Source organism: Curcuma longa, chromosome 4, assembly GCF_044706935.1.
Source record: "Curcuma longa cultivar G26 ecotype Majalengka, Jawa Barat chromosome 4, ITB_CL_G26_1.1, whole genome shotgun sequence".
In the NCBI taxonomy this organism is placed as follows: domain Eukaryota; kingdom Viridiplantae; phylum Streptophyta; class Magnoliopsida; order Zingiberales; family Zingiberaceae; genus Curcuma; species Curcuma longa.
In genome coordinates this window covers 20,287,748-20,314,881 of record NC_133864.1, presented here as the reverse complement: position 1 = coordinate 20,314,881, position 27,134 = coordinate 20,287,748, and the positions used below count along the sequence as shown (strand labels likewise).

Genomic DNA, 27,134 nt, shown 5'->3' with positions numbered 1-27,134 from the left:
CCCTTATTTTGGTTCGTAGGAGGCATTTCCCCTGCCATCGATCAATTTGAGTATTCTTCAGGTGGAATAATGATCTTACTTCGTTGCTTAGCGAATGCGGTAGGGAAAGGGCCTGCTAGACCTCTCACTTGATTAGGAATAATCAACATCTTAGTCGAGACATTGGGTACTTCTTCAAGAGTCGAATTCGCTGGGGGGAGCCTTTGCAAGATCCGCTATACCGCCTGATCCACCAACACGTGGAACTCTTCCTTAGCCATGTTGATAGTCTCACTATGGGCTAAAATCTCTTGCGAAATTAGGAACCTCAACAGTTCTCCCTGGTTCCACTATCTCAACGTTTGAGTTTAGGCGATTTTTCACAAACTACGCTAATTTATTTCTATCTGAGATCGTTGTCAGGCGAAGGCTAAAATAGCTAGAAGAAGAAGAAAAATGAGAGAGAGCCCCCTTTTCCTTTATCTTTTCTAGGGTTTATATAATTGTCAGAAGAACATCTCCACATTAGATGTTATATTCCTTCCATCATCCTCGAATGAGCTAATGAGGAGATCAGACACAGTTGTTAGAGGCTCTCCTTTCACCAAACGTCAAATGTTTAATGAAGGACATCCAAGAGACCAGATCTGATAACCATATGATCGCTTCACCATTCATATGGTGCCACATGTTTTAGAATATTTGCAGTCGTTATCCGATCCCAAGATAGATGAAGAAATGAGGTTGATGTTAAGTGACTTTAAGGATAGACGAAGTTGGCGCCTGAGGTCGAATTGGAGATGAGGTCGGAGGCTGAGGCCGAGTTATCTCGGCAGAGCTGCTGAGGCCAAGCTATCTTTACCGAACTGTCAAGCAAGTTCAGCTAGACCAAAGTCGGAGAGATTGGATGGCTAAGTTGAAGGAATTGGGTGGATCAAATCAGAGAGTGTCGGATGATCAAATTGAAGAAGTCGAATGGAGTTGAGTGGCCAAATAGGAGGAGTCGGGTGATTTCTTTGACTTCTATCTTTGCTTGACTTTTGACTTTACTATTAACTTAGCTCTTGACTTGGCTCTGCCACATGTACGTCTCCCTTCTCCAAAGCCATATCAAAGAACATTCCACATAAATGATATTACAAAAACTAAATAAAGTGAGGATGAAGATTCTTAGCATGATCAGGGAAGTGGTTGCATGGCGGCACAAACCAAGCCCAAGTCCATCATTCCTCACATCCTGGCCATTTAATTGATTTTTTTTTTATCATAACTCAGATTTAAAAAAAAAACTATAATACAATTATACCATGAGAGAATTACCATTAGATTTATTGTGTTTAAAAAGCACGTAAACAATGGCTGTTTTCTTATATCTGCTTTTCTTGTATGACGTCGTAAGTCACTAGGCCACTACCACTAGGGCGCCAACGGAAATGTAGTCCTCGGTGGAGGGCGTTATGGTAAAATTGAGCTCCTCAGCCTTACAAAAGAAATGGGAGGTTCTCTCGTGAACCTTTTATTAGGTTTACTTGCGGTCGTCTTCCGTTTCTTTTTGTGGCGGAGCCGCAGCTGCAGCCTCCTCCTCCTCCTCTCTGATGCTTCGCTCCTAGCGCGCAGGTAAAGCGTTTTTTTTGGGTTTATCGTCGCAACACAGATTTCCCTCCTCACTTTCGCCATCCGATCCAGTAACAGGTGCTTGGTCGAGTCTATCTTCGTCGATTCCTTTGACATTTACAGTTTACTCATGGGTTGCAATCAGCATCTTTTGTATTTTTTGGAATCTTCGGCACTTGGTTGGATCTCTGCCCAAATTTGTGTTTTAACCTCGTCCGTGCTGTAGGGTTTTGCGTGACTAAGCTAGGGTTTAGAGTTCGATCACTGAAGAAATGCGAGACTTGATTACCTGCGTACTTTTTAAAAATTATCTTCACAGAATATATTGGCGGTATAATTTCTCGTGAATTGATCTGCAAATCTGTAACTGCTGTTCGTCAAACTGGAACATTCAGACTACCTAAATAACGGTTATCAACTTTGTCCTCCAATATCCTTTTTGGGAGGGTGTTTTAGCAAGTGGGGCTCAGTTTTTTTTCCCGCTTTAACATCTAAAGAGGCCAGATGAAAAGTTTGACGCTGTTCTATATCAGATAATGAACTCGATATGTCATCAAGCTTATTTTTTCTCTTATGCTTTCTGAATGGGAATAAAACAATTTATCTCTCAACAAATTTACTTATTTGAAAGCTCATGCTGCTTTAAATAGTGATCATGATCCCTCATCAAATTTATTTATACTGTCCTGTGCTTCCTACGAATTACTATTATTATTATTTTTTTTTGGAGGGGAGGTGAAATGAATTTCTTTCACAACCTGCTCTTACTAAAATGCTGCAGATCAAAGCTTCCTTTCATTGTGTCTCAAGGCACAAGTTAGTAAAATGGCAAAAAAGAAAAATCCTATTGTCTTCATGGATGTGACAATTCATGGAGATGCTGTTGGAAGGATGCTGTTTGAGGTATTCATCTAATAATTTATTTAACATGCCATAAGATTTTTTTAGGTTCTCACTTTCTACTTGATGTAGATTAGAATGTTTAGCTCTTGCCTGCATAAGTAATGCAATCTGAGCTTAGAATTTGGTATCTTGCAGCTTTTTGCTGATATCGTTCCATGGACTGTTGAAAACTTCCGAGCACTCTGCACTGGTAACTATATGTCAGGAACTAATAATTACACTCTGAGAGTTTATCTGACTGTTTGCTCGTGTGCTCACAATCTTTGTCTTATTTATATGCAAAAAGAAATTCAGCACTGTTTGTCTCTTTTACATTGTGAGAGTTCATGAATCTCATTAGCTTTATCATTGTTGCTCTGTGTCTTGTTTGTCAGGGGAAATGTCCTCCTTGTATCCTTTTTTGCTTTCAAATGTATCATGCGGAAGAGCCATTTGTAGTATTATCTCATCATTTAGAAGTTTTTTCCTCACTTTTTCTGAGATATTTGGGCTTGAATTGACATTGTCAATCATACACTATAGAGGTGCATTCTTGTTTACAGGTGAAATGGGATGTGGATCAGTGACTAAGAAGGCCTTGCACTACAAGGGATCACTCTTCCATCGCATTATTAAGGGCTTTATGGCACAGGTGCATTATTGTTTTTCCACTGATTTCTGGACTTGTGAAGTTATAAATGTTGTTGTTTTCTACCAGCCCTTGTTTAAGTTGTAGTCAAATGGTTAATGATTATTCTTAAGATATTATTTGTAGTCTGCATGAAACATTTCTTTCATGTTAACCTTGTTCACCTACTTTTCCATTGAATTTTATTTCTGTATGGTGCTTGACATGATGATTATCTCGGCAGGGTGGTGACTTTTCAAGACGTGATGGTATGACCTACTTATAATCTCCTTTTTCATTTATTTAAGCATAGATTAGGTCACAATCTTAATGTTTGTACTTCTTCATAGCATGCCCATTTGCTTTGGTTGAAGAACTGAAGAATTTTTAAAGTCCATGAATCTAGCAAATCTGCTTTATGTCGATTACATAGACACTTGATAAAAATTTGTGTACTCTGAGCATATTTATTCCAAAATATTTACATGGAGGCTGCCTTCTTGTCCTTTTTTTTTTTTGACTCACAAGACTTAACATCTTATCCACTATCATGTAAAATAGTTATACAGATGTATGATACTGAAGGCTGTTAACTAAGCAATAATGATGAATAAATAAAGTCTAACCCAAGTTGGAAAAGTTAAAACAAATGTTTGTTTAAAAGTCTCAGCTGGCACAAAACAAATGTCTATTCTGCCACACGTTCTTTTGATTAATTGCATGACTGCCTTGATATTTTTATCCCTGCTTTCTGAAATGATGTAATTATTTTCAGTTATAAAATAGAAAAACAGGAAACTATATATAGGAAAATCTAGGTATGGTTGGTTTAACTTCACCTAAGTTTGTAAGTTTTATTCCCTTTTTAACAAAATTGCTGAAATTTTAAAGAAAACGTTACAATAAGTATTTTGGAAGTGAGTTGTGTTATTTCTTTAAGTAAACTAGTGTATGCATGGTCAATGGATGTGCATGATGGATGAGATTTTTGGAATTAAGAGTTACTGGAGAACCATACTTTTCAAAGCTGACATGTTTGTTAGATTTAAAGTAAGTTGATGCTTGCAATGATGCACAAGAAGCTGGTGTATCGTTTCTTGTTTTCTCTAATCTTTCTTTTTTATCTATCATTTTCAGCTTTATTTTCCTACAGTTATATAAGATGAAAGTTGAGTTGTTGGGCTACAGATTCCAGCCCATCTTTTTTTGACTTAATCTTTATACATCAGTTACAAATGCAGATATTGTCTGTAATCTACATCTTGTTAGCTGATGAATTTTGCTTTCTTGAATATTGATAATCCCTTTGCTTTAGGAACCGGTGGTGAGAGCATATATGGTGGAAAATTTCCAGGTGAGTTTACATAAATAATGTTGTAGAATTTACAGTCTCAATGTATACTAATTGTCTTCATCAGAACTAAAACACACTGTTTGGCCTTCATATGCCATTAAGCTATATAGTGAATCTTGCTTGTGTTTGACAGAAAGGACATGAGAGCTTCTTGTGGTGGGAAATAATTATATATATATATTGTTTGATTAATTAAGCATTCCCCAATCTTCTCTTCGTGTACTCTTTTTATGTGTTTTGGATGCAGACATTCTGACATTGACACTAGTGAACTGCTAACACCTATTCATTGTGTGTAAAAGTGTTTAGAAATGCCCATGTGAGACACAAGTCTACACTCATTCATTACTCTTACCAAGTCTAGTAATATAGCCACTAATACAATCTTATGATCCTACATATAATTTAATTGACTTTCCTGTTAAAATTATGATTATGACCACTTTGTACCTAATCAAATGATTATGACTTTCTGATACAGCTTGAGATTTTAAACCATGCTTGCATTTTTATTCAAGCCAAGCTTTCTAGTATTTGACATTTTAGAGCATGCATTATCTATTTCTTTTATCTTTCCAATTATGTTTGTTTATTGTAAGGATATTATGTATATTTTCTTCTGCTTGTTGCTCAGCAATAGCATTTTGTAAAATAAGGTAAGACGGTGTACAATAGACCCTTCCCCGTGATCCCACATTGGTGGGAGCTTTGTGCATTAGGCTGTTCTTTCTTCTGCTTGTTGCATCTACATCTAATCCTTTTACTGTGTGTTTCTATGATCAAAATTTTTAGCCTGATACTGTAACCATGAATTAGCTTCTTTATCCATACTAACCCACAACAATTCAAGAACACTTGTTTATTTTGAATCACATCCTAGCATTATCGTGCCTGAGTGATGAATGCTTCCGGTCCTTTTGGCAAATGACAATCAATGCCTTATGACCAATACAATATGCTTATTAGTTGTTTACACTGGCTATCAAGACCTAATTCAGCCTGATTTTTTTTTTAATTTTATTTTGGGACTGGCATTGGCTATTTTAAATCTACTTGTAATCTGTTTTATTATTAATATGCACATTTAATTGGTTCAGTAGTTTCATAATGCACATTTCACACTTGGAAATCAATCAATAAGATAGCCAAATATATAAGATAGCCAAATATAAATTTCGTAAGTACATTCAAGGATTAAGAGAAAAGAATGAAGAATATTTGTACCCTAAATTTAATTTCTTAATAAAATACCCAAATATGACTTCAAAGTTCTTTACCCTACTGAAACTTGGATATCAGTTGACTTATTGGGTAACCATTGGTGCCCCAATAACCCAATATACATAACTCATTTAAGCTAATGGATAAAGTGCCCAATTTTATGAAACTAAATTCATATACTTGTGTTGCTGTTTGCGCCTAATTCAAATTAACTATATTGCTTATATTGATTGTATCTTCAAATTAATATTAAAAAACAGTAACATAAGCATTTACACCAGCAGAAAGAGGATGCAGTAAAATCCTTGGTATTTTGGTCAAAAAGATCTTATAAAAATTTTAGTATGTTATTGAGATAAAGCATTTCCATCTCTTTGTTGTATATGCATAAGGCCATAAATGATGTAAGGATATTAGATTGATTGCTGGTGGTGAAGAACTAGAGGGCACCACCTCTTGTGGTGCACTTCCAAGAGTCCAAGTTCTGTGATTTTGAAGTGCTCAAGTTATCAAGTATATTCCCATCGAAAATGGAAGATTCTCACCTTCATTACAGAAACCTTACAGGATTAGGCAACTCACATTTTCCTGTTGTCCTTCATTTAAATTACAGGCACTGAACCTTTGTGACTGCCATGTAACATATCATTGATTGATAATTTCATCTGTTAGCAAGTGTCCTTCCATTTGTTACAACTGTATTTCCTCCTTTTGTGTTGATTTTAGCTTTGATTCATGTAAGACAATTAAGGAAATAGTAGCACTGAATGATAGCTAGTTTTAAGCTTCCCATACAGATGGAGTTCTTATGATGAGATACGAAAGTAACCCTACCTTCTTTAGCAACTATTGCCTGTATACAAATGGGAAAAGTCTCAGTTAAAAACCATACTTATCTGTCCATAGATTCAAATGATCTTTCTCTAGGAAGCTCATTTTTTTTAATCCAGCATTCTATAGGGATATAGAAAACTTCTCCCTTTTTATTTTTCTTGTGGGTTTGGGTGGGGATTGTAACTTAAGCAAAGTGATATTCTTTTGCTTGAAGCAGGTGGAACATTTGTAACACACTCAGAGATTCTGAATGGATTCATGAAATGGTGTTACATTAATTTGAATGCCATTTTTTTTATTTTTTACTTTGTCTAATTACTGGCGCTACATTAAATCTGATAAAGGTTTTTTTTTTCTGTTAAAATATTTTGTAAATATTTTGAGTTAGAATTTCTTGGTAGCGGTTATATAATATTCATGTCTGCTGTTGGCATAAAATATGTGGAGCATTTGGATGCAAACATGCTGATAGCTTGAAAGATTCATGAAAACAATTTATGTGTTTATCAAATGTCCTTGCATCATGCTTATCTTTTGGCTCTTACATGATGTTTATTTTCTTTTCTTCTACAGACAATAGTAGTAGTTGGCATGTTCCAAATGTGGGTGTTTCTCTTTACTTGTCCTGTGAATGTTTTGCTTTGGCGTTGTATTTTTTAATCTTTAACTTGTTGTCATTCCTTTTTTCCAGACGAAAATTTTGTTCTAAACCATGATGGTCCTGGTCTTCTATCAATGGCAAATGCTGGTCGTGATGCCAATGGTTCCCAGTTTTTTATCACTTTCAAGTCTGCTCCTCATCTTGATGGGTTAGTTGAGTTCTTTCTTTATCCTGGTTTCTATTGTAGTTTCATCTTTCATTAATTTATGTTGTGATATGTTTATCCGATAAAGTTTCACATGAAGAGTTGAACCTATTTGATGCATCATAGGCAGATGCTTCTGATGATGTGGTTCTTATTATAATGATTTGCTTCATGAAATATTCTATCATATGCATGAATTCTGCTTCTACTAATACTGATTGTACCACTTTTCATTTCTTTTGATGCAAGGAACATAAAAACATAGATGCGTGCTGACATTAGAGATTATGTAGTAATGGTGCACAGAGTGGTCCTCACTTATCTGCCTATATATGAGAATTTTTTCTTGTATGTTTATTAAAGTGCACGAACTTGTTAAAGATAATTCAACTTCTGGACTCTGCAAAGTCCATGCCACCCTACTTGCTGTACTTCACAGATTATCCGATTCTAATGTGTTCTTGGTTGTGCCTTCTGTCAGAAAGCACGTTGTTTTTGGGAAGCTCATACTAGGCCATGAAGTATTAAGGAGCATTGAGAATGTTGATGTTGATGGTGACAGACCTGTTGTTCCCGTGAAGATTGTTAGTTGTGGGGAGCTTAATGAGAATGTGACCACCTTGCATGAAAATGGTACTATAATTTGGAAAGGCTTCTGTTTTTCACTAATGTTTTTCTTTTTACACTGGTAGCATATGTTGTTGTTCGTTTGCTACCTGATTCTGATATGGCTCTTCAATTTATTTATTTATTTTTTTGGTTCAATTCACTACATGGTTGCATATGGATTATGGACAGACAAAAACAAAAGTATGAAGTTGAAGAAAGCTAAGGATAATGATACTGATGATAGTCATGAAGGACGACAGAAAGGGCGGCATAAGAAACCTAAAGGAAAAAGGAAGAAAAAGAAAAGAAGATATTATTCATCGGAATCAGATAGTTCATCAGACACAGATATTCAATCATCAGAAACTGATAGTGATTCAGATTCATATACATCGTCGACATCTGATACAAGCAGCTCAACTGATGAACGGCGTCACAGAAGGAAAAGATATTCCAGAAGAGAAAAGTATAAACGGAAACGAAAAAGAGAGAGAAGACGAGAGAAGAGGCGCAGAAGGCGCGAGAGGAAGTCTAGGCACAAGGCAAAAAGGTTTTCATCTGCCTGAAGTTGATACAATATTGCTGCTCATATGTTATTCTGTCTTTCCAAGATGCTTTTGGAAGCATCATTTCCTCGTTTAATTTATCAGAACAATAAATTATTTTGCCATAAATGATACAAGGATGCTGGATAGTGAATCTGAAACAAAGAGTACCTATGCAAGCAGTTCTGATGATGATGGAAATCACAAAGGAAGTGCACGGAAGTCTAAGAAGGCCTCTTCGCATATTCCAGGTTTAGTTTCTTGCCTTTATTGTGCTAATGCATGTAAATATTTCACATTTTTGGTGGTTAAGTTCATAGAACATTGCACAAAGAAAGATAAGAACGGAGCTCTATTTAACTACACAAAATAGAAGGATATGTAATTCACACTTTCTTTTTTTTTCCCTTCAGTGTGTTAATGATATTCATTATGTTTTCCTTTCTATTTTATACTGTTCTTGTGCTCTTAAATTTTATGTAATCTTCATTAACCAGCCAGAATTGAACCATTAAAAAAAAATGAATGTCATTCCATTATCCTGAAAATTAGGAAGTGGTTAGGGTGTTGCTTTGAAATCATTGATATTTGATTCTGTATTCTGTCACTTTTGCTTATATCTATCTCCTTTCATATATTGGCATGTGTTGTAAACGAAGTAGATGAGCTTATGCCTGTATTTGGAAGTTTACATCTTAACCACACATGTATAAACAAAACCTTCTCACTCCTTGGGTAAATATTTACTTCTATCTCATTTGTCTATATGAAAATCGAAGGTGCTCTTTGTGCTTCATTACTTCTAACAGTTCATTGGCAGCTGGTTCCATTGCAAGTAACATTCTAACAATGTATTACATATCTTTTTATTTGCAGAATAACTTTCCTGCTAAATAACACCATGACTCTGATCATTTAGGCAAATATCATGATTGATTCTTTTTTACTTAATTTCCTTTAATTCTTAGATGGTGATACCTGCTAAAATGTTTATTCTTTTCAGATGAGGAACAGCCACCATTACTCAAGGAAAATGATACTAATTTTCATGATAATGAATCTGTTATGTTAGAGAAACTTCTTGGAGAGGAGGCAAAGTCGCAAAGAGAAAATGTTGGACTCCAGAACAATGGCAATACAGCCATGAAATTTGAGAGAAATGAGGATGAATTGCCTAATTTAGAAGTCAATCCAAAAAAGTCTAGTCCCTGAGCTCTCTCTATGTTAAAGATATTCTTACTGCTTGCACTTGTTGAACTGCTTTTTTTGTTTTACATTCTTGAACACAGGAGTCACAGCATCGGTCTGAACCGTTCTGTGAGTAAGAGTATGAGCATCAGTCCAAGGAATGAAAGCCGAAGTCCAAGCCCGAGAAGATCAGTAAGCAGGAGTCCCCCCCAAATGGATCTTAGTAGAAGCCCTATTAATGAAGCCCGAAAGAACAGTATAAGTAGAAGCCCGCCTCATAGAGGCATCAGCCGAAGTCCATCTGGAAGAAATCTTAGGAGCCCTGTTAGAAGAACTGTTAGGAAAAGTCCAATTGGGGATATTACTAGAAGCAAAAGCAGAAGTCCAGATAAAGTTCATAGCATAAGTGCAAGTGGAAGCTCAGCAAGGTCCCTGCAGCAGAGGAACCCTAGTGCTAGCCTGGAGAAAGCCCCTATACAGCGAAGCCCAAGTAGAACTTCAGTTAATGAAAAAAGACATAGTATTAGTCGAAGCTCTGGAAGATCACTGCAACAAAGAAGCCCTAGCAGGAGTCCCTTGATGGCTGTGAAAAGCATAAGTAGAAGCCCTATAAGGTCTAGCAGTAGAAGTAAAAGCCATAGCCCTGTACAGGTTCATTCAAGAAGAAGCATAAGTAGGAGTCAGGGGAGTCCCGTTCGTAGGGCTAGCAGCAAAAGCAAAAGTAGGAGCCCTGTGCAGCCTCGTTCTAGAAGAAGTCTCAATAGGAGCCAGGGTAGCCCTGATCGTAGGGCAATCTCACCACGACCAAATCGCCGCAAAAGTTTGTCAAGAAGTATATCTCCAGATGGATCTCCTAAGCGCGTAAGAAGAGGTAGAGGTTTTAGCCAGCAATACTCATATGCTAGAAGATACAGGACTCCATCTCCTGATCGTTCTCCAGTTAGATCACATCGTTATGGTGGACGAGGTGATCGTGATAGGTAGTGTATCATTATGTTGATCAATTTTGTTTGTTTCTGTGATCATTCCTTAATTATCATTTATGGCTGTGCTTATAATTTTTCTAGGTATTCAGGCTATAGAAACTATCACAATCGTTCTCCTCCTAGACGCCATAGGAGCTCTCCCAGGGGAAGAACACCACCAAGGTAATTTATTGTCGAACAATTTGTTATATGTTCAAGGTTAGAGATGATTAATTAGTTAGAAAGTATTCTGGAGAAACAGCAAAGATGTTACTTCTTGCTACAAAGGTTGAGAACTTATCTAGATGAAAACTTATAAATTTATGGCTGAAGATTGATTAGATAAAGGTACTTGAAGCTTGACAGCCATTTTCCATTAAGTTGGTGCTGTATTAAATACTATGTTGAGTAAATAATATTGCATTTTCAACTTCATTATGTGTTGCGTTTTGTAGTGCCTTTTCAGCTTTCTCAAACTTCTAATATTGTAGAAACATACTCTTTTTTCTAATGTGTCTGTCACTAGTAGTTACTGATAATGTTGGATATGCTTCAATGGAATAATTTTTTGGACTCCTGCATTGTCATTTGCGTTGCTTGCCAACTTTTACAGATCTATCTGGTGGAATTTTCATTGTCCATGAGTTAATGTTGCAAGTATTGTTTCATATACTTGGTTATTAACTGAAACAAAATTAAATCTGGATAGAATATACTGATGTAAGTCATAAGTAAATTTTGCTTCTAAATGTTTTCAATTGAGAAATACAGAATCAAATCCTAGCAAGCATCCTGATAAATCAGAACAATTTTCTTCTATGATGGATTATTACTATCTTTTGCATTTCTATTATGTCTTTGCATTTCTGTATTTTAGGTTTAGAGAGAATATTTCAGCTTGGGTTTTCTTCAGTTTGTTGTTCTAGGTATTATAATATTGATAGATTGAAATGACAGACAGGTGTTGAGTTAAATTTGATCCGGACTGGAATTTTCTGTTTACACAGATTTGCCAAGTTGATCTAGAAGTTTGGGATCTCTGGCGTTATCCTTTGTTAATCATATCTGCTTGTTTCATTCTTAGATAATGACATATTGTCATATAGGTATCGCGGTAGGAGGAGCCGTAGCAGAAGCATATCTCGCAGCCCCGTGGGCTACCGTGGTCGAGCAAGAGGTGATTATATTCCCAGCCCTGCTCTTAGCCGTTCTCCAGTTCCGGATAATTCAAGATCACGTGCTACCTGGGACAAAGTTCGATCTGAGAAAAGGAGATCAATTTCGAGAAGCAGAAGCCCATCTGGTTCTAGGTCAAGGTCATTGTCGAGGTCCAGGTCTCGCTCCCCAGATATTACCTCTCCAAAGCGCCCGAGCAAGGACCTGTCAAGGTCACCTTCCACTTCTGGCGGTAAGAAAGGGTTGGTTTCATATGGAGATGCCTCGCCTGATTTTGCTGGGAAATAGCTGAGGAAGGCCTATTATCATGCAGAGTTTGTTTTGCTTTGCAAGCAGCTGGTAGTACAATGGATTGTCAATGAATGCATTACCTCACATGCACGAGGAAGTGGAGCTTTTGCAGTTTTGTTCAGATGTTCTACTAAACCATGTTCTATGAGAAATTCCTTTTTACTCTTAATATTCCTGAGCAAGATGTCAAGAGCAGTAGTTTTAACATTATGCGGAACTTAGCTTGATTCTGATAGATTTTTAGAGGACCCTATCAAATGAGATGCCTTGCTTATTTGCCGGTGTTTACCGTCAAGCAGAGTAGATTTTGGGTTTCTTTAAAAATTACGTTTTCATGTCTCGTGTTCTCCGTTCTCATCCTGGATCCATGAAGCCAACTATTAAGCGTGTAAAGTCGAATTCCAATGTATCAGATTCGAAGGTGTCAAATTGGTTGGCAGATCTGCCTGAAACAGTTGAGTTGTGTGTCTGGCACAATGCAGAGCCGGTCTATGTTGAAGGGCGTCGGGTTGCTTGCTAGCTAGCTCTCACATTACGCGGTTGTGCTTGGGACACACGGCCCAAACTCGAGCTCACCCAAATTCCCTCACAAAGTCCTTTCTGACCATCCAAAATGGCTATTTTACTTTGAAACAGCTAAATCAGTAAGTAAATAAAAATCATGCTAGAAAGTTGACCTTTCAAGTCTTTTACAAACATCCAAAACTATTTTACTTTGAAATAGTTAATAAGTAAATAAAATCATACAAGAATACTCTCTGAATACTAAAAAAAAGTTAAAAAAAATATTAAAATTATCAACATTTAATAAAATTTCAAAAATTTATAGCTATTTGTCCCTTTTTTTTATTTTATTTTTTATATTTTGATGTTCTATCATTAAAATTAAAAAAAAAGACAAATACAAGAGGAAAATTCTCGCATAAATATCAGTTGATGTTGGGCCGCCCATTAACGCAGTTAAAAGATCAGCCCAAATGACGAATCGGAGTAATAACTGACATGTGGTAAGCAAAAGGACAATTATACCATTATTGTAAATGATATAGTTTATAAGAGAAAGTGAAGAAGAAAGGGCAGCGGGCGGCTGAAGGGGCGGCTGCGACCGGCGAACACTTGTGGCATCGGTGAGAATACAAGAGACGATGTGGAGGAGAGTGTGCGTTGCTTCCTTACGATCCGCCCTGGCAAGGTCCCGCTCCGCCTCCCCGGCCGGCCCCGGAAGCACTCTCGCTCCCATTTCATCGTCCTCGCCGTTTGTCTCCTCCTCGTGCCACTTATCATCCGATTCCGGTAGCCCCGCCTCCACCCGTCCTCTAAACCTCACGACGCGTTGCATTGTTATTCACCTTTTATTTGGGATTTCTTGTTGAGTCAGGACTCAGGAGTTCTCGGATTTCTTGTTTTCCCTTATTTATTCAGGCGATGGGAAGTTGACGAAGAGGGACGAGGATGTGATGCCCATCTCCACCGGGATTGAACGCGTGGAACTTGCGGCCGAGCTCGAGGTTCCCGTCCATTTTTTATTCTGCAACGATATTTTGTTTGGCTTGATGAATGACTGGACCCCGTACTGTTTTTCGGTGTTGAATTTAGGGGAAGAAGCGCTACGAAAATATAGATGCACCAGTCGGTCCTTTCGGCACCAAGGTTGGAACCTATTTTCTTAAGATATAGATCATGTTCACTGTTTTTTTTTCTGAGATGCTATCGGTTTCCTCTACTCATTGAAGCTTCGGTGTTGTGGGAGGACTAAAGGTTATTTAAAATTTTTACTTCAGGAGAACCTCGTTTCTGGATATACATCCCTTTTACTTTCTTACAGATTGTTAAGGAAAAATATATCATACTTAATGTTATATTCCAAAAATTTTCACAAAAAAGTAACATTAATTGACAATATTTGTGACCTATTAGAGGACAGTGAACGAGGATAATTTGAATTATTATTTAGGTGACTTTTGTGTCTAGAGCGAGACACAAATAAATTCAATTTGGGTTGGGTAAAGGGGTTATGGGGCTGAGGATAATTTAAATAAATTCAATTGAGTTTGTGTTGGCCATTGTGGTTTTGACTAAATGTAGAAGGAACTTAACTTCAGTTGGGTTCAAATCGGATTCCAATTAGAGTTAAATTGTGGAGTTAGACCTAAACTAAATAAATTTTGGGATAAATTAGGTTATATTGCAATTCTATTTTAGTGTTAGGGGTCTGACAAGTGGGTCTTGTGATTATGATTAACGAGCTCGATTTGTCAATTTGAATGAGTTGCAACCGAACCATGTTAGATTATTTCGGAACTGGTTTAGTTGTATTCTTTGGTTCAGTTTGGTTTAGGGTTTTAATCTACATGCAAAGTCCCTTGTCAACCATCGGTTGCAAACACAGAAGAAAAATAGACTTTTATGATACCCTTCTTACCTGATGAACAGAATTCATTTGGTAGAATCGTACTATCTTTTTCTTATTTGTTTCATTTGTATTCTTGATTCCTTATGTTGTTCAGTTTTTTAAAACCTCAGGCTTGCTTTTTACACTGGATTCTGAGTGATGGCACTTGTTATGATCTGCTCTTGACCTTCCATGTAGCTACCCAATATGTCTGTCTGGCTATGATTGTTTTTATTTTATTTTTTGTTCTTTTGATCTTACTCTGAAAACTAGCTACTGTGGCTGATTAAATTACATATATTGCGATATAGAATTATTCTAATTGGCTATCTATACATGGAATTTTTAGTAAAGTTTGTTTAACTTATGGGCATTCTACTGATCTTATGCATAATCTTCTCCTGTAATATGTAAATCCCGTGATTTGGAACGTGAGGACAAACATCTATAGCAAAGTCATAAATTAGCCTCACTAAATGTTGCTGTCTTGTACGTTTGATTCAGTTGAGATTCTAAAGAATCTAGACTACATTCCTTCACTATTCTAATTTCTTTTCGTCTGGTAATAGTTAGCATATTATATGTTTTTGGTGTTTATTGTTGATATTTTTATTTACCAAATTATTGCTCATCCTATCATTGCAGGAAGCACCTGCTGTCATCCAATCTCGTTATGACAAGAGGATAGTTGGCTGTCCTGGGGGTGAAGGGGGTAGGTTGATAGAAGCTTCTCAGTGTTTTCTTCATCTTCTTCTTCTTCTTCTTCTTTTTTTACTTTTCCTTTTTTTTTGTATAAAATATGCTATCGTAGTACTTGCTTTTTCTTATGATAAATAATAGTGTGAAAAAATTGTGCCTTCTTGGAAGATCTTGATCTTGTTGCTAACTCACATTATTAATTTTTGTTTTTTGTTTCAGAGGATGAACATCATGTTATTTGGTTTTGGTTGGAGAAAGGCAAGCCGCATGAATGCCCTATTTGCTCCCAGTACTTTGTGGTAATTGTGATTTTAATCGTGTAATATTTTAAACAAACAAGAGCCCCGAGATTCAATTTTAAATATATTACTGCAACTTGTATATTTTCAAGAGGAACCATTACATACATTTCCTTTTCTTTCAGCTGGAAGTGGTTGGTAAGGGAGGGCCTCCACCTGGACATGGTGATGCAGATGGCCATCATTAGATCTGGAGCTGATCTCTGCTAAAAAATTTTTAAAAAGGAAAAAATAGCAATGAGTGATTGTATGTAGCTTCAGACAAATTTCAGTAACCTCTGTTCAATTTCTTGCCCAAGTGAGGGTTTTGTTCCCTATCCACTTTTCTTTTGATGGCTTAGATGGCCATTGTCAGTACATTGTCAAATAAACAATTTACACTCCATCTCTTTGTACTGCATTCGTATAACACCCTATATCTTTGCAAGTTTTAGCATCTGCTGGCTTGTGAGAAAAGATGGGAAGAACAATGGCATGGATGCCAAGAAATTGGACACGAAATTCGATCGTACAGCTTTGTAGATGAGAACAGAGTAGGGGAAAATGTCTGTCCTACCAATGTTTAGTTTATTTTGTTCATGTTTTATGAATTACGGAATTTGGCTTGATGAACGTGTTTCGATGGCACTATATGAAAACTTGTGATGAATTACTAGTTCGATATATTGAATTTGAGATTTAAATTGGCCAATGTTTATTTTGAAATTCACTTTTGTGCTTCAGGATGTGTGTTTCAGGTTGTCTTAAAGCATGGCTGCATGGTTATTGGAAACCAAATATGAGAAGGAACATAGGTAAAGGGCACGCGACAAGTTGCAAACATTCTTCCACTGTTCCTTCGATTTCCCAGTGCTACATTCTACTTTGCTTAGATGATATCGCACAACCTGAACATTCAGATTGAATGTTTTCTTTAGGACAATTCTTCAATTTTGTTCCTGATCTTTAGTCTTGAACTTTACACCATTTTAATCTTTGTACAGATTTGATGAGCATGCTTTCTTATGCAGGGATGGATGGGTGAAGCAGGCTGGACATAAATTTTTTATTCAAACCTTGCCCTGCTTCACATTTGGGGCATCTTTACCAAGTTGGCTTCTGCTTCACATTTGGGTCAGTTTGAACACTTACAAACAAGTTCGCTTCGATCAGGCAAGTCGATACAAGTTTTGATGAAAGCAGATAAAATTATAGCCTCTAGTCTCTTCTTTGTTTGTTTTTTTACCTTCCTCCACTAAAGTTAAGTTAGGAACCAAAGTTACTTCAATCCAATCCATGCATTGGAAAAAAAGAAGAAAAATTTGATCAGTTCAATAAAGAAAAATCATGAGAGCATGAGCAATCGGATACTATGGTCCGATTTCTAATCATAACATTGCTGGATGGCTCTTGGTCACGGTCATTGCATGATGAAAGCATTTCCCAAAGAGAATCCAATCACCACAAGCACTCACTTGCCTTTGCTCTCTTTCGCGGTTCTCCCCTTCACCAATGCTCCTTTGGCTTCACCCGAGAGAACCATCAAGACAAATCATCCTCTGGTTTTGCAACTCCTCCATGAGAAAGTAATTAAGAGAGAAGGAAGGAAGGGAAAAACAAAACCAAAAAAAAAAAAAAAAAGCAAAAGAAGAGCCCTGATTTAAGCTGTCAGATAAAGCAAAGGATATATACTGAAGTTGGATAGCAAAATAACATTTCAAGGGACATGATACGAATGAAAAAGATGGTCAAGTCCATCCTCCAAGACCTGCTTTATTTATTGGAAACCACCAATTTTTTTTCTCTCCCCTTTTACTTTCTTGAGAAATTCACTATCGAAATTGAAAAATAATAATAATTATAATAATAAAGCCAACCAAAACTATGATCTTATTTTGCTTTGTGCTCTTTTGGTGGAGAAACTACATGTTTTGATTTTTCTTTTCCCCTTCTAGTTTGGATATATATTCACTTTCAACCATTTTGACTAAAGTTGCTAGTTAGTGACCGTTGGTAAAGTAAGTGGATATATATGGGCCTGCTCTTTCAAGACCTTCCTTAATTTTGGTGATTAGAATGTCTTTTAATTAATAATTGTGTCATTTAGTGTAAATAATTAATCCTCCAATGTTACTTAAGCTTACTCTTCCTCTTAACAGCTTGAAGAGGACAACAACAACAATAATACCTCAATTCTCTAATATATTTATATTGACATTAAAATAAGGAAAAGGAAACAAAATACAAACTATTCAATATGCTAAATAACTAAAATTTGAAGCTAGGAAGATAATCATGCAAAAAAGAGAAGAAAAGAAAGAAAAAGCTTGCGAGGTGCAACTCAAATGCTCCTCTCATGGATGTCTCAAAAGATGTTAATTACTATATGACTCATGTTCAAGTATAAGTCTTTAGCATCCTTCCCCAGGTTCTTTATCTCTTCATCTCCTTTTGCCAGTGTTCAAGGAGTGCAGTGAAAAAGAAAAGTGAGAATACAAGTTAGATTCTCCATGGTTGAGGCCCACACAATGGATGTATAAAAGACACCTCAAGCTCACAAAACCTAACACAAGCCAACAGCAACTACTACTTACACCATCTCATCACTCCACTTCCTCCTAGCGAATTAAGGTAACTGAAAAGATTTGATGTTTGCTATCTCTCACTTCACTTTTTTTTGTTTGTTTCTTGGTTTCTTTTGTAGATTTATGCATCACCTTGAAACTAAATTTGATGTCTCGAACTGCTAACGAAAAACTTTTTTCTTCTTCGTTAGATAATTAGTCATCTTCATGGCCTTTCATGTGGTTCAACGTACGTAAGAAAGTGTAATGTTGCATGATCTAATTTGTAGATTTTTTGATTTGAGAAGATGAACAGGAAGCCCGGAGACTGGACCTGTAGGTCCTGCCAACACCTCAATTTTAGCCGCCGTGATTCCTGCCAACGGTGCGGCGACCTGCGGCCGACCGGAGGCGACCGCTCCTCCGACTTCTTCAGCTTCGGCGGCCGCGGGGGCTCATCCTTTGGATTCATTGGCTCCGACGTCCGCCCCGGCGACTGGTACTGCTCCTGCGGTGCGCATAACTTCGCCAGCCGCTCCAGCTGCTTCAAGTGTGCCTCACTGAAGGAGGACTCCGCCGTCGGCAGCGGCGGCAGCTTCGACGGCGACACGCCGAGGTCGCGGGGCTACAGCTTCGGAGGCGGCGGCGGAGGAGGAGGCGGCGCGCTCTGGGTGGAAATCCGGCGATTGGATTTGCAACAGGTGTCGATGCATGGATTCCTCTCTTCTCAGTCGTCTAAATTTTAAACAAATGAAGCGCAATGTTTCCTAATCATGAGCGTGGTTTTTAAAAGGTCGGGCTGCAACGAACACAACTTTGCAAGCAGAATGGAATGCTTCCGCTGCAATGCGCCAAGGGATTCTGGTATGTTAATAATCACAAAACCATGAGACTGCATGCTCTGTTCTTGAGAAATCCAATCTGAATTCATCGGCATTCTTGTGATGACAGGTACTGAAGTCTGAGAAGAATTAAGACGCAACAACGACGAAGAGATGAATGAATGAATGAATGAGAGCTTATGATTACTAGTTTTGTTTTGTTTCTTTAGTTTTGAAGTCTATGTACTCGTACTGCCGAACTAGTGTGTCGCTGCACCTTAATTTTCTACTTTGATTAGTGTCTTCTTCGCTTAGTTTCTTGTGATCTTTGCATTAGATAATGATATTGATGTTCCTTTCTATCTTATTGTTAATGCGAGATATGTCTGTTCTAGTAGCACATGTTTTGGCGAAAGTTGATGATGTTCTAAAACTCAAAATGCCAAGTGGTTTCCAGATATTGATCCTTCAATATTAAATAAGCTTGTAAAACCATATAGCTTCTAAAGCATGTTCTCTGATCAAGATTCTGCACGGAATAAACTGATAATTCCATGTGAGGAGAGAAATTGCTCTGGTCAAAAGTTTAAAGCACCTAGAATTTTTATTTGTATTGCACCACAGCTACTTTCTGTTTTAGCAGGATGCTTTTCCTTGATGTCTTTCGATTGTGCTTTATAACTTTTGCAAATATATTGGACAAGGAAAATGTATCCCCATACATCATCTGAAACTAACAGTTTGTGGATTGTTTCCTAACTAAATAATCTATACCCTCTTGAAAATCTTTTTTTTTTTCTTTTTTTGGCCAAGCCCACGTAGCTATAGTTAGTTTAATTCTATTCAATGCCAAATTCTTCCCTTTTCCAACTCTGCCTACATCTTGAATCTTGATTCTACATTCTAGCATTGTTCTAGATCTTCACCAAGCTGTTCTAGGTTTACAAAGCAAAACAGTGAGATTATACTCGACACATAGTGATTGTAGAATTCACATACAACCTAAGATGAGAAGATGCCATGTCACCTAAAAACTGTAATAATTCCTTTGATGACTGACAAATGAGAATAACACTCCATAAATGACTCAACAATGGTACATGGCCAGACAGCAATTTATGTTTCACTTTGTATAATGCTTCTATAACGTAGTCTCTACATATGACTCGATAAAATTTTACCATCCTTTCACTTTAGTTTTCTCCAAAGTATCCATAAAGAGAATTTTCTTTCGAAGCAATGAACCGTAGGTTGAGTACATTAAGTCAATACATGGGATGAACTTATTAGTGTTGTTCCAATGATGACAACAGCAAAGCAGTCATAATATTTACAATTAGCAAGCTGAAGAGACCTTCAATTGCTATGATAATATCAAACGGAGTATATCACCAGAATATTTGAATGATTTCTCAGTTTCTTCCAGACAATGATCCTTCTCTTCTCTGGACCAGTTCTGCCAAAAAAAAAAAAAAAACTGATATATAAAGCCGAATGTCCAAAATCTGAAAGAAAAAAAAAGTAAGGAAAAACTTGATAGGCAAGAGGGAAAAATGTCTAGGGTCATACCGAAGCAACCCTGTTCAGCTTATCACGCACATTTTGCAACAGTTCAGATAGATCACCATCCCACTTGTAGAATTCGAGCTCCTTGTTGTCTAAGATTTTCTCTGCCACCTAGGAGAAACAGAGATGAAGTTAAATTGACAAAGACTCTACGAATTGCATAGATGGCATTACGGTGAAGTACAGACACGACTACATGTAAGCTGTATGCAAACATAGTCAAGGGGTTACTTATGTATGCTGTTAGCCAAGACATATTGCCCATCTACAGATTCTAGGAGATAAACAACAGATTGGCCTAAGATCAAATTTATGACACTACATGGTCCAAATCAGAAGTGGATTAGTGAACTCTCAGTATTAACTCTCCAACTAAGAACAAGTTCGTTGTCTATTGCTGTGAACCTGTCTATTTTGGACACTCATGCTGCACACCGTATCTTTTGGCCTCAGAGGATCAACTGATGTATGTGAGTGACAATATCACACTTGCGCATTTCTTAAATATTGAACATACTCAATAATAACATATTTTAAAAATCTAAGTACTTGTTATGCTCCTCTCATGATGCTCTTCATTGAGAGATTTTGGTTCCGAACTGGACAGAACTGTAATTATGTGAATGAAATGCTTATTGAGGGAAACAATTATGCTGCTTCACCAAAATATTTTAGTGTACAGAGTGTTGTAAGAGCTAAACTGATTCTATGATACTACCTTTTCTGAATAGACTAAGTAGTCAGATTCAGTGCCTTAAAAGTCATGAAAAAAATCACAGCATCAAGTGATAATGGAAGTGGCGAAGAGAGCAAACATTTTACTACCATATGTTAGAACGTATAAAGGAAAACTAGATATAAAAGAAATGGTCACAAGCATTAGTAATAACATTGAGCGACCACGGCATGGCCAGTTTCACACAAGAGATGCAGTTTTTCAGGTCATAATCTGGAAACTGACATTCAGAGAAAAATTAAATACAAGTACCTTTTTGCCAATCATTCGACCACCAGCAGAATGAGCAAAGTATATATTGTAAAAGTGGCAGATGAAAGCTTGAGGATCCTTTTCGGATAGCTCCTCCAGATACTGAGCATAAGAAGCACCAGGAGAAGAAGGCTCAGGAATGGTATGCCCCTGATCCTTGAACCATTTTAAATCTTTAGCTAATTTTTCAGACCTTTCCAAGCCAGTACTCCTGAACTCAGCATCTACAATACAATGGTAGTGTATATATGGAACAATGTTCCAAATACATAACATTAGTAAATTGCAACAATTTTCCTGTTCCTATAAATAAAATCAAATTTTCTTTAAAATATCACAAATAGTAGTTAGTCGTATTATTTCATCATTAGATCCAAAAAGCAGCTAACATGCAAGCACAAGAGTGTCACTTCAGCTGCACTGATAATAGAAACTAACAAAACCAGACTAGCAATTAGAAAACAACAAATGCCAAATTTTATTCCAATTTCCTATCCTTATTTTGCAACCTCTTGTAGCATCCATCAACTACTAAATTTTAACATAATATAATTTACAGGTGACGCAACAACAACCACCCAAACACATTATTCTATTCAAAGAATATACTCATTCACTAGCCCATAAAAGTCAAGAGGTCACCCACTGCCTTCATTTGGTTTGGATTGGGATGGATTTTTTAACAGTCCATGCGGCCGAATTAATAAAAGAAAAATCAACTGATACGCACAAACTTTATCCTATGTAGACCTATAGCGGAACCTTTCTTGTTGAACTAAAGGAATAATAAAAATGATGACTTGCATACTTGCAGCAAAATCTAACGAGGAGTAAATATAACAGCTTTGAACAATTTAACTGACGATGTTCAATGATTATATCTCAAAAGCTAAATTTGTCTGGTCTCCCAATTGAATTAATCACCTATCATAGTTTGTGCTATTTGTCCTCGATTAAACAAACCCAAAAATAGAAACATAAAAAGGCGAACAAGTAGAGGGAACCAACGACTTCATCAAAGATGGAAACCAAAACTTACACCAGGGATAGGCTGCCTTCTGGATGATTGTTTCGAGCGTATCATAAACGATCTTGCTGTCGGCTAGAAAACGGAGGTACCCCTCGATGGACGGCTCCCACTTGGAGACGGGCGGCGATTTAGACTCCTTCTCGCCCTCCTTCGCCTGATCCCTGGTGTGCAGCTTCATCGCAACGGTCCTCATCTCGTCAACGAACGAGCGGTCCCGGGAGGCCTGCCGCTTCTTCGGCATCTCGGCGGTGGTCGCGGTGACGACCATGGTGCGCAGGGGGATCCGGTAGGAGGCGTCTCTCCGGTGGCGGTGGGGGAGGGTAAAACGAACCGGACCAGAAAGGGAGGCAGGGACGAGGCGTGCTCGAGTGTAGAAAGCTTGGGATTGGGAGATAGGAAGCGTGGAGGAGGCCATACTTATGCTTGTGGTTATGGTGAAAGCGACGCTGGCCTTCGCCTAGGGCTTGCGACGCAAGGAAGAAGACGATGGAGCGGCCTTTCTTTGCTCCCCTTTTATTATAATTTTTGCGCACGAAAAATTAAAAATAAAATAATTGGAGGAGCGGATTCCAGAGATTTCCGATATTACATGAACTCGTAAAATACGCACTTAACAAAATACCCGTGCGCTAATTGAACTGAGTGCGAGGGTCTACGAGGTACGCATAGGTTCTATGTTTAATTAACAATTAACAGTTGACAGCGTAACTTACCCTCCGTTAATCACCTACCTAAATCCGTGAAGGGATCTTGCTCGTTCGATACGGCACGTGGCAGGTTCATCACCGGTGCTTGTATATCGAGTGGACAGAATAAACTCGTCTTTTCGGGTACCGTGTCGGATTGAATTATGTCATGACGATTTCTCTAAATCAATTAAGAATTTAAAGAAACGGGAACTCTTCGGAAAGTAATTGAACTTTATCCACCGTATCCAATATAATTTGACGTCTTTATCTGTAGAATGACAAACTTTTACGATTTAATCTTCTTTTGATCTAGAAGCTCTATTGAAAATTGAAGTCAAAATTGAGCATGTTCTTTTTGCTTGAAAATCAATACAATCTGAGCTGAGACATCACGATCGGCATGGGCTCGTCAGAGAAAGCAATGAAGGACAGAGCTTATCCCTGGCGATCAGAGACAGCGGTGCTACCTTGTAAATGGAATATATATAAAATAAATAACTTAAGTATTAAAATACTGCTGGACCCTAATTCGAATTAGGTCGGACCCAGGCCAGTAGGAGCACGGCCGTAAATGACGCAAGCCGGGCCTCGCACGGTGCAATTCCCAGCTGGGCCGGACCCGGCCCATTAACACTTCAAGGAAGGTTGTTGAATGATGGACAAAAATTGAAAGGATAAATTGAATCGTATATTATTTGAACATTCGTCAGCGTAAAAGTTAACTAACGTCTAGATATATTGTTTGTAGAAGTTAGTTATTAATTTTTATAAAATAATTTTATATTATTTTAATTTTAATATTTTAATAAGTAAAATAAACAATAAAGGTTTTATAATCTTTATTTTAAATAAATATTATTTAAGATGTAACTTTTATACATGGTAAAACTTTTACAATAATTTTATATCATTTTGAATTTATTTTTAATAATAATCTAATTAAAATAATATTTTAATCAATAAAATAAATATTAAAAATTTCATGATATTTATTATATTTTAAAATCTCAGCTGTTGTAAGGATAATTTAGACAAGCTGTTATAAAAAATGAAAGGTGAGGGTAATTTAGAGTGTTTCAATTGAAAATGGCCCGCCATCGGATTTTGGCCATTGAATGATTGCTGAATTCTCAGGCGATTTTTCCGTGCGGAGCTGCCTCGTTTGACTTGGGGTCATCGCTTACCTTCTTCCCATCAGAATCCCAATCTTGCGTCTGTTTTTGTTTCCAATCTGCTTACCATTTGTGTTGTCGTCCTGATTCCTCCGGCGATCTTTCGACTGGTAAGAACTCTACACCATTCGCAGCTTCTGGCACTTCGATTCTTTCTACCGTTCTGTAGAATTAAATGAATCTGTTTGGTTTCCACTCGGATCCATTTTTCCCTTCGATTTCGTACTTTGGTTGTGGGGGTTCGGTTGGGTTGTTGATCTGATTGTGTTTGTTCTAGGTGACTGATGGCGCATATCTTGTTGCATGGAAACCTACACGCTACGATCTACGAGGCAGTTTCCCTTACAAACCCATACAGAGCTTCTGGCGGTGCTCCTAAATTTCTCCGCAAGGTATACAAATGCTGCTGAGTTTTTCTGATTGCTACCGGCTATGCGCTTTGATCTGCCACCTTGAATATGGCTAATAACTGATCCAAAGTTATGACTTCGATATTACATATTAATTGTACTTTTGGAGACATCTTTTTGCTTCTATTTGTCGATGCTAGTCTTGTAGATGATGCTGAATGCCGATTTTAATAGAAGACGCTAACTGACTTGAAGGTAACTTTGTTATAAAGTATAAACCATCTATTTCTGAAGGCAATTACCAAAATCACTCACCTGGAACCAGCCAAACACTACAAAAATTAAGGCTATTTGCGACGAAAAAATATAGATTTTTCGTCGCAAACGGAATTTACGACGACTTTTGCGACGAAAATATTTTCGCTGGCAATAGCGCGCCGCAACTGATGGCGACGAAAAAATTAAAATTCGTTGGAAATTTGGCGACGAAAATTAAATTCGTCGCAAATTTCGTCGCCAATTTTAGCGACGAATTATCTTATTTATCGCCAAAATTAGGGACGAAAAATTATTTCGTCGTCAAATTTGGGACGAAAAATTTCTTTCGTCGCAAAAAGGGGCGATTAAAACTAGGTATCTGCGGTAGAATTGGCGACGAATTTGAGTAATTCGTCGCCAATTTAGCGACGAATTTAAGTAATTTGTCGCTGATATTTGCGACGAATCTCTGAATTCGTCGCCAAATTGGCGACGAATCTCTGTATTCGTCGCCAAATTGGCGACGAATTAGCGAATTCGTCACCAAATCCAGTGAAATTTTTTTTACGATGCTACAGTGTATTACGATGCTACAGTGTATTACGATATTTTTACGACGAATACTGGATTCGTCGCAAATTTCGTCGCCAAATAAATTTTTTTTTAATATATTCAATTTGTTTCTTCAAAATATGAAACCTGTTTACAATTCAATATCCACAACCATGTAAAAAACATCCAAACACATTCACATAACATTCCAATACATCCACAACCATATAATCACATCCAAACACATCCAAATACATCTACAACCATATAAAAACATCCATATAATATCCAAACACATCTACAAACATAAACAAGTCAAAACAACAACTAAATATGAAACATAACTATATAACATCCATATAAACAACAACTCCAAATGTAACTTACACATCTATATAAACAACAACTCAAAACATCCAATAGTAACATCCATAATAAACAAGTCTACATGTATCAAACATAACTAAATATGAAACATAAACTCCAAATGTATCAAACTAACATAACATCCAAATCCATAATAAAATACATACATAAGAAAGTTTCAGGTGAATGACGACCAGAAAAGGAAAGTATCACCGTCCATGGAATCAACCTCAGGTAATACTTTCAGCATCACTGATTTTTTCTTCATCATAATATCTTTTTCTGTTTCTACATAAAAAAACAGAAATATTAGAACATCATTTTGTATAAATAAAGCATAATATGTAAAATTTACCTCTTCGCCATCCTTGGTTTCATCAACCCTGTTAAAAATAATATAATAATATTAGTTAGTAAATAAAAAAGAATTACAAATAGGAATAAGTAAAAGCAATATTAAATGTGCAAAAAATTAAAATGATACACAACTAGGCTATCAAGAATCGTCGTCTTCACCGGCATCATTGGGAACATCAGGAAGCTGACTCGGAGCGGAACCTAACTGAAAATGCTTCATAATCAATTCCTGCTGTCTGCGCATTTCTCTCATTTCTTCAGTTTGTTGTCTGCGCATTTCTCTCATTTCTTCATCCCTTTGATTAATTATACCTTTTAAATGAGAGACTTCTTCAGTTAGGTTGTCTATTTGTGCCCTCATTGTCGGTTGGGTGGAAGAAGAAGAAGAGGTGGCAGGAACTCGATGAGTTCTGCTCAGAGAACCCAATCCCAATATCCTCCCCCCCTTCGATCCTCCAGTCACCTCCAACCAGATATTCAGGTCATTTCCTACAGAGGGCTCAGATCCTTCACTAACACTTGAATTCCTCTGTGCTAGCTCGACCTCTTCATATTTTTCCTGTATTGAAATATAAATACATTTAATAAGTTAAAAAAAGATACATAACTATTAAAATTAAATTAAGTTAAATAATAAAATTTAAACCTTCATAGCTCTAGCTCTGTCCCCAACACTAACACTAGTTAACCCAATAAACCCTAACCCACCACCAGCAGCCCTCCACCATTCGATGAAATCCGGCCAGTACCACTCCGACAAACCCCTCCGCCGGCGCCACCAGCAGCCGGCCGCCGTCGGCCGCCGTCGGCCGCCGGCCAACACTAGCAACCCTTGTGATGCTGGCCGGCGAGCTCTAGCAACCCCTGCGCCGCAACGGACCGCCGGCAACGAGCCGCAGCCACACTGGTCGGCCACCGTCATCCTCCTCCGTTTCCAACCTTCCTAAACCCTTTTCCAAC

General features: G+C 37.4%; 3 protein-coding genes and 1 pseudogene across 6 annotated transcripts; 3 read left to right on the top strand and 1 right to left on the bottom strand.

Moving 5' to 3' along the window:
* Window positions 1-1,515: 1,515 nt before the first annotated feature.
* Window positions 1,516-12,299, top strand: LOC141826619 (uncharacterized). Of its 4 annotated transcripts, none has more exons than XM_074713881.1 (14): window positions 1,516-1,596; window positions 2,375-2,496; window positions 2,632-2,686; window positions 3,039-3,127; window positions 3,348-3,372; window positions 4,419-4,457; window positions 7,204-7,321; window positions 7,800-7,951; window positions 8,117-8,477; window positions 8,611-8,723; window positions 9,545-9,671; window positions 9,762-10,640; window positions 10,728-10,808; window positions 11,732-12,299. In XM_074713881.1, exons 2-14 carry the CDS (start codon window positions 2,419-2,421, stop codon window positions 12,087-12,089), a joined length of 2,475 nt encoding a protein of 824 aa, XP_074569982.1. In that variant the 5' UTR covers window positions 1,516-1,596; window positions 2,375-2,418; the 3' UTR covers window positions 12,090-12,299. The 4 variants fall into 4 exon arrangements, with proteins under 4 accessions (XP_074569982.1, XP_074569980.1, XP_074569981.1 ...); XM_074713879.1 differs by having other exon boundaries at window positions 9,476-9,671; XM_074713880.1 differs by lacking the exon at window positions 1,516-1,596 and adding an exon at window positions 1,609-1,671 and having other exon boundaries at window positions 9,476-9,671.
* An 859-nt stretch (window positions 12,300-13,158) lies between these two features.
* LOC141826559 (putative cytochrome c oxidase subunit 5b-like) lies at window positions 13,159-15,891 on the top strand. The gene is made up of 6 exons (XM_074713816.1): window positions 13,159-13,385; window positions 13,515-13,600; window positions 13,689-13,742; window positions 15,130-15,196; window positions 15,403-15,482; window positions 15,608-15,891. Exons 1-6 carry the CDS (start codon window positions 13,238-13,240, stop codon window positions 15,668-15,670), a joined length of 498 nt encoding a protein of 165 aa, XP_074569917.1. The 5' UTR covers window positions 13,159-13,237; the 3' UTR covers window positions 15,671-15,891.
* Window positions 15,892-18,318: 2,427 nt separating this feature from the next.
* On the top strand, window positions 18,319-19,016 carry LOC141826558 (RNA-binding protein involved in heterochromatin assembly dri1-like; annotated as a pseudogene).
* A 1,039-nt stretch (window positions 19,017-20,055) lies between these two features.
* LOC141827826 (heme oxygenase 1, chloroplastic-like) lies at window positions 20,056-22,923 on the bottom strand. Its single transcript, XM_074715156.1, has 4 exons — window positions 22,440-22,923; window positions 21,401-21,624; window positions 20,416-20,523; window positions 20,056-20,302 (listed from the first exon to the last, which is right to left on the bottom strand). Exons 1-4 carry the CDS (start codon window positions 22,843-22,845, stop codon window positions 20,210-20,212), a joined length of 831 nt encoding a protein of 276 aa, XP_074571257.1. The 5' UTR covers window positions 22,846-22,923; the 3' UTR covers window positions 20,056-20,209.
* Window positions 22,924-27,134: the final 4,211 nt, after the last annotated feature.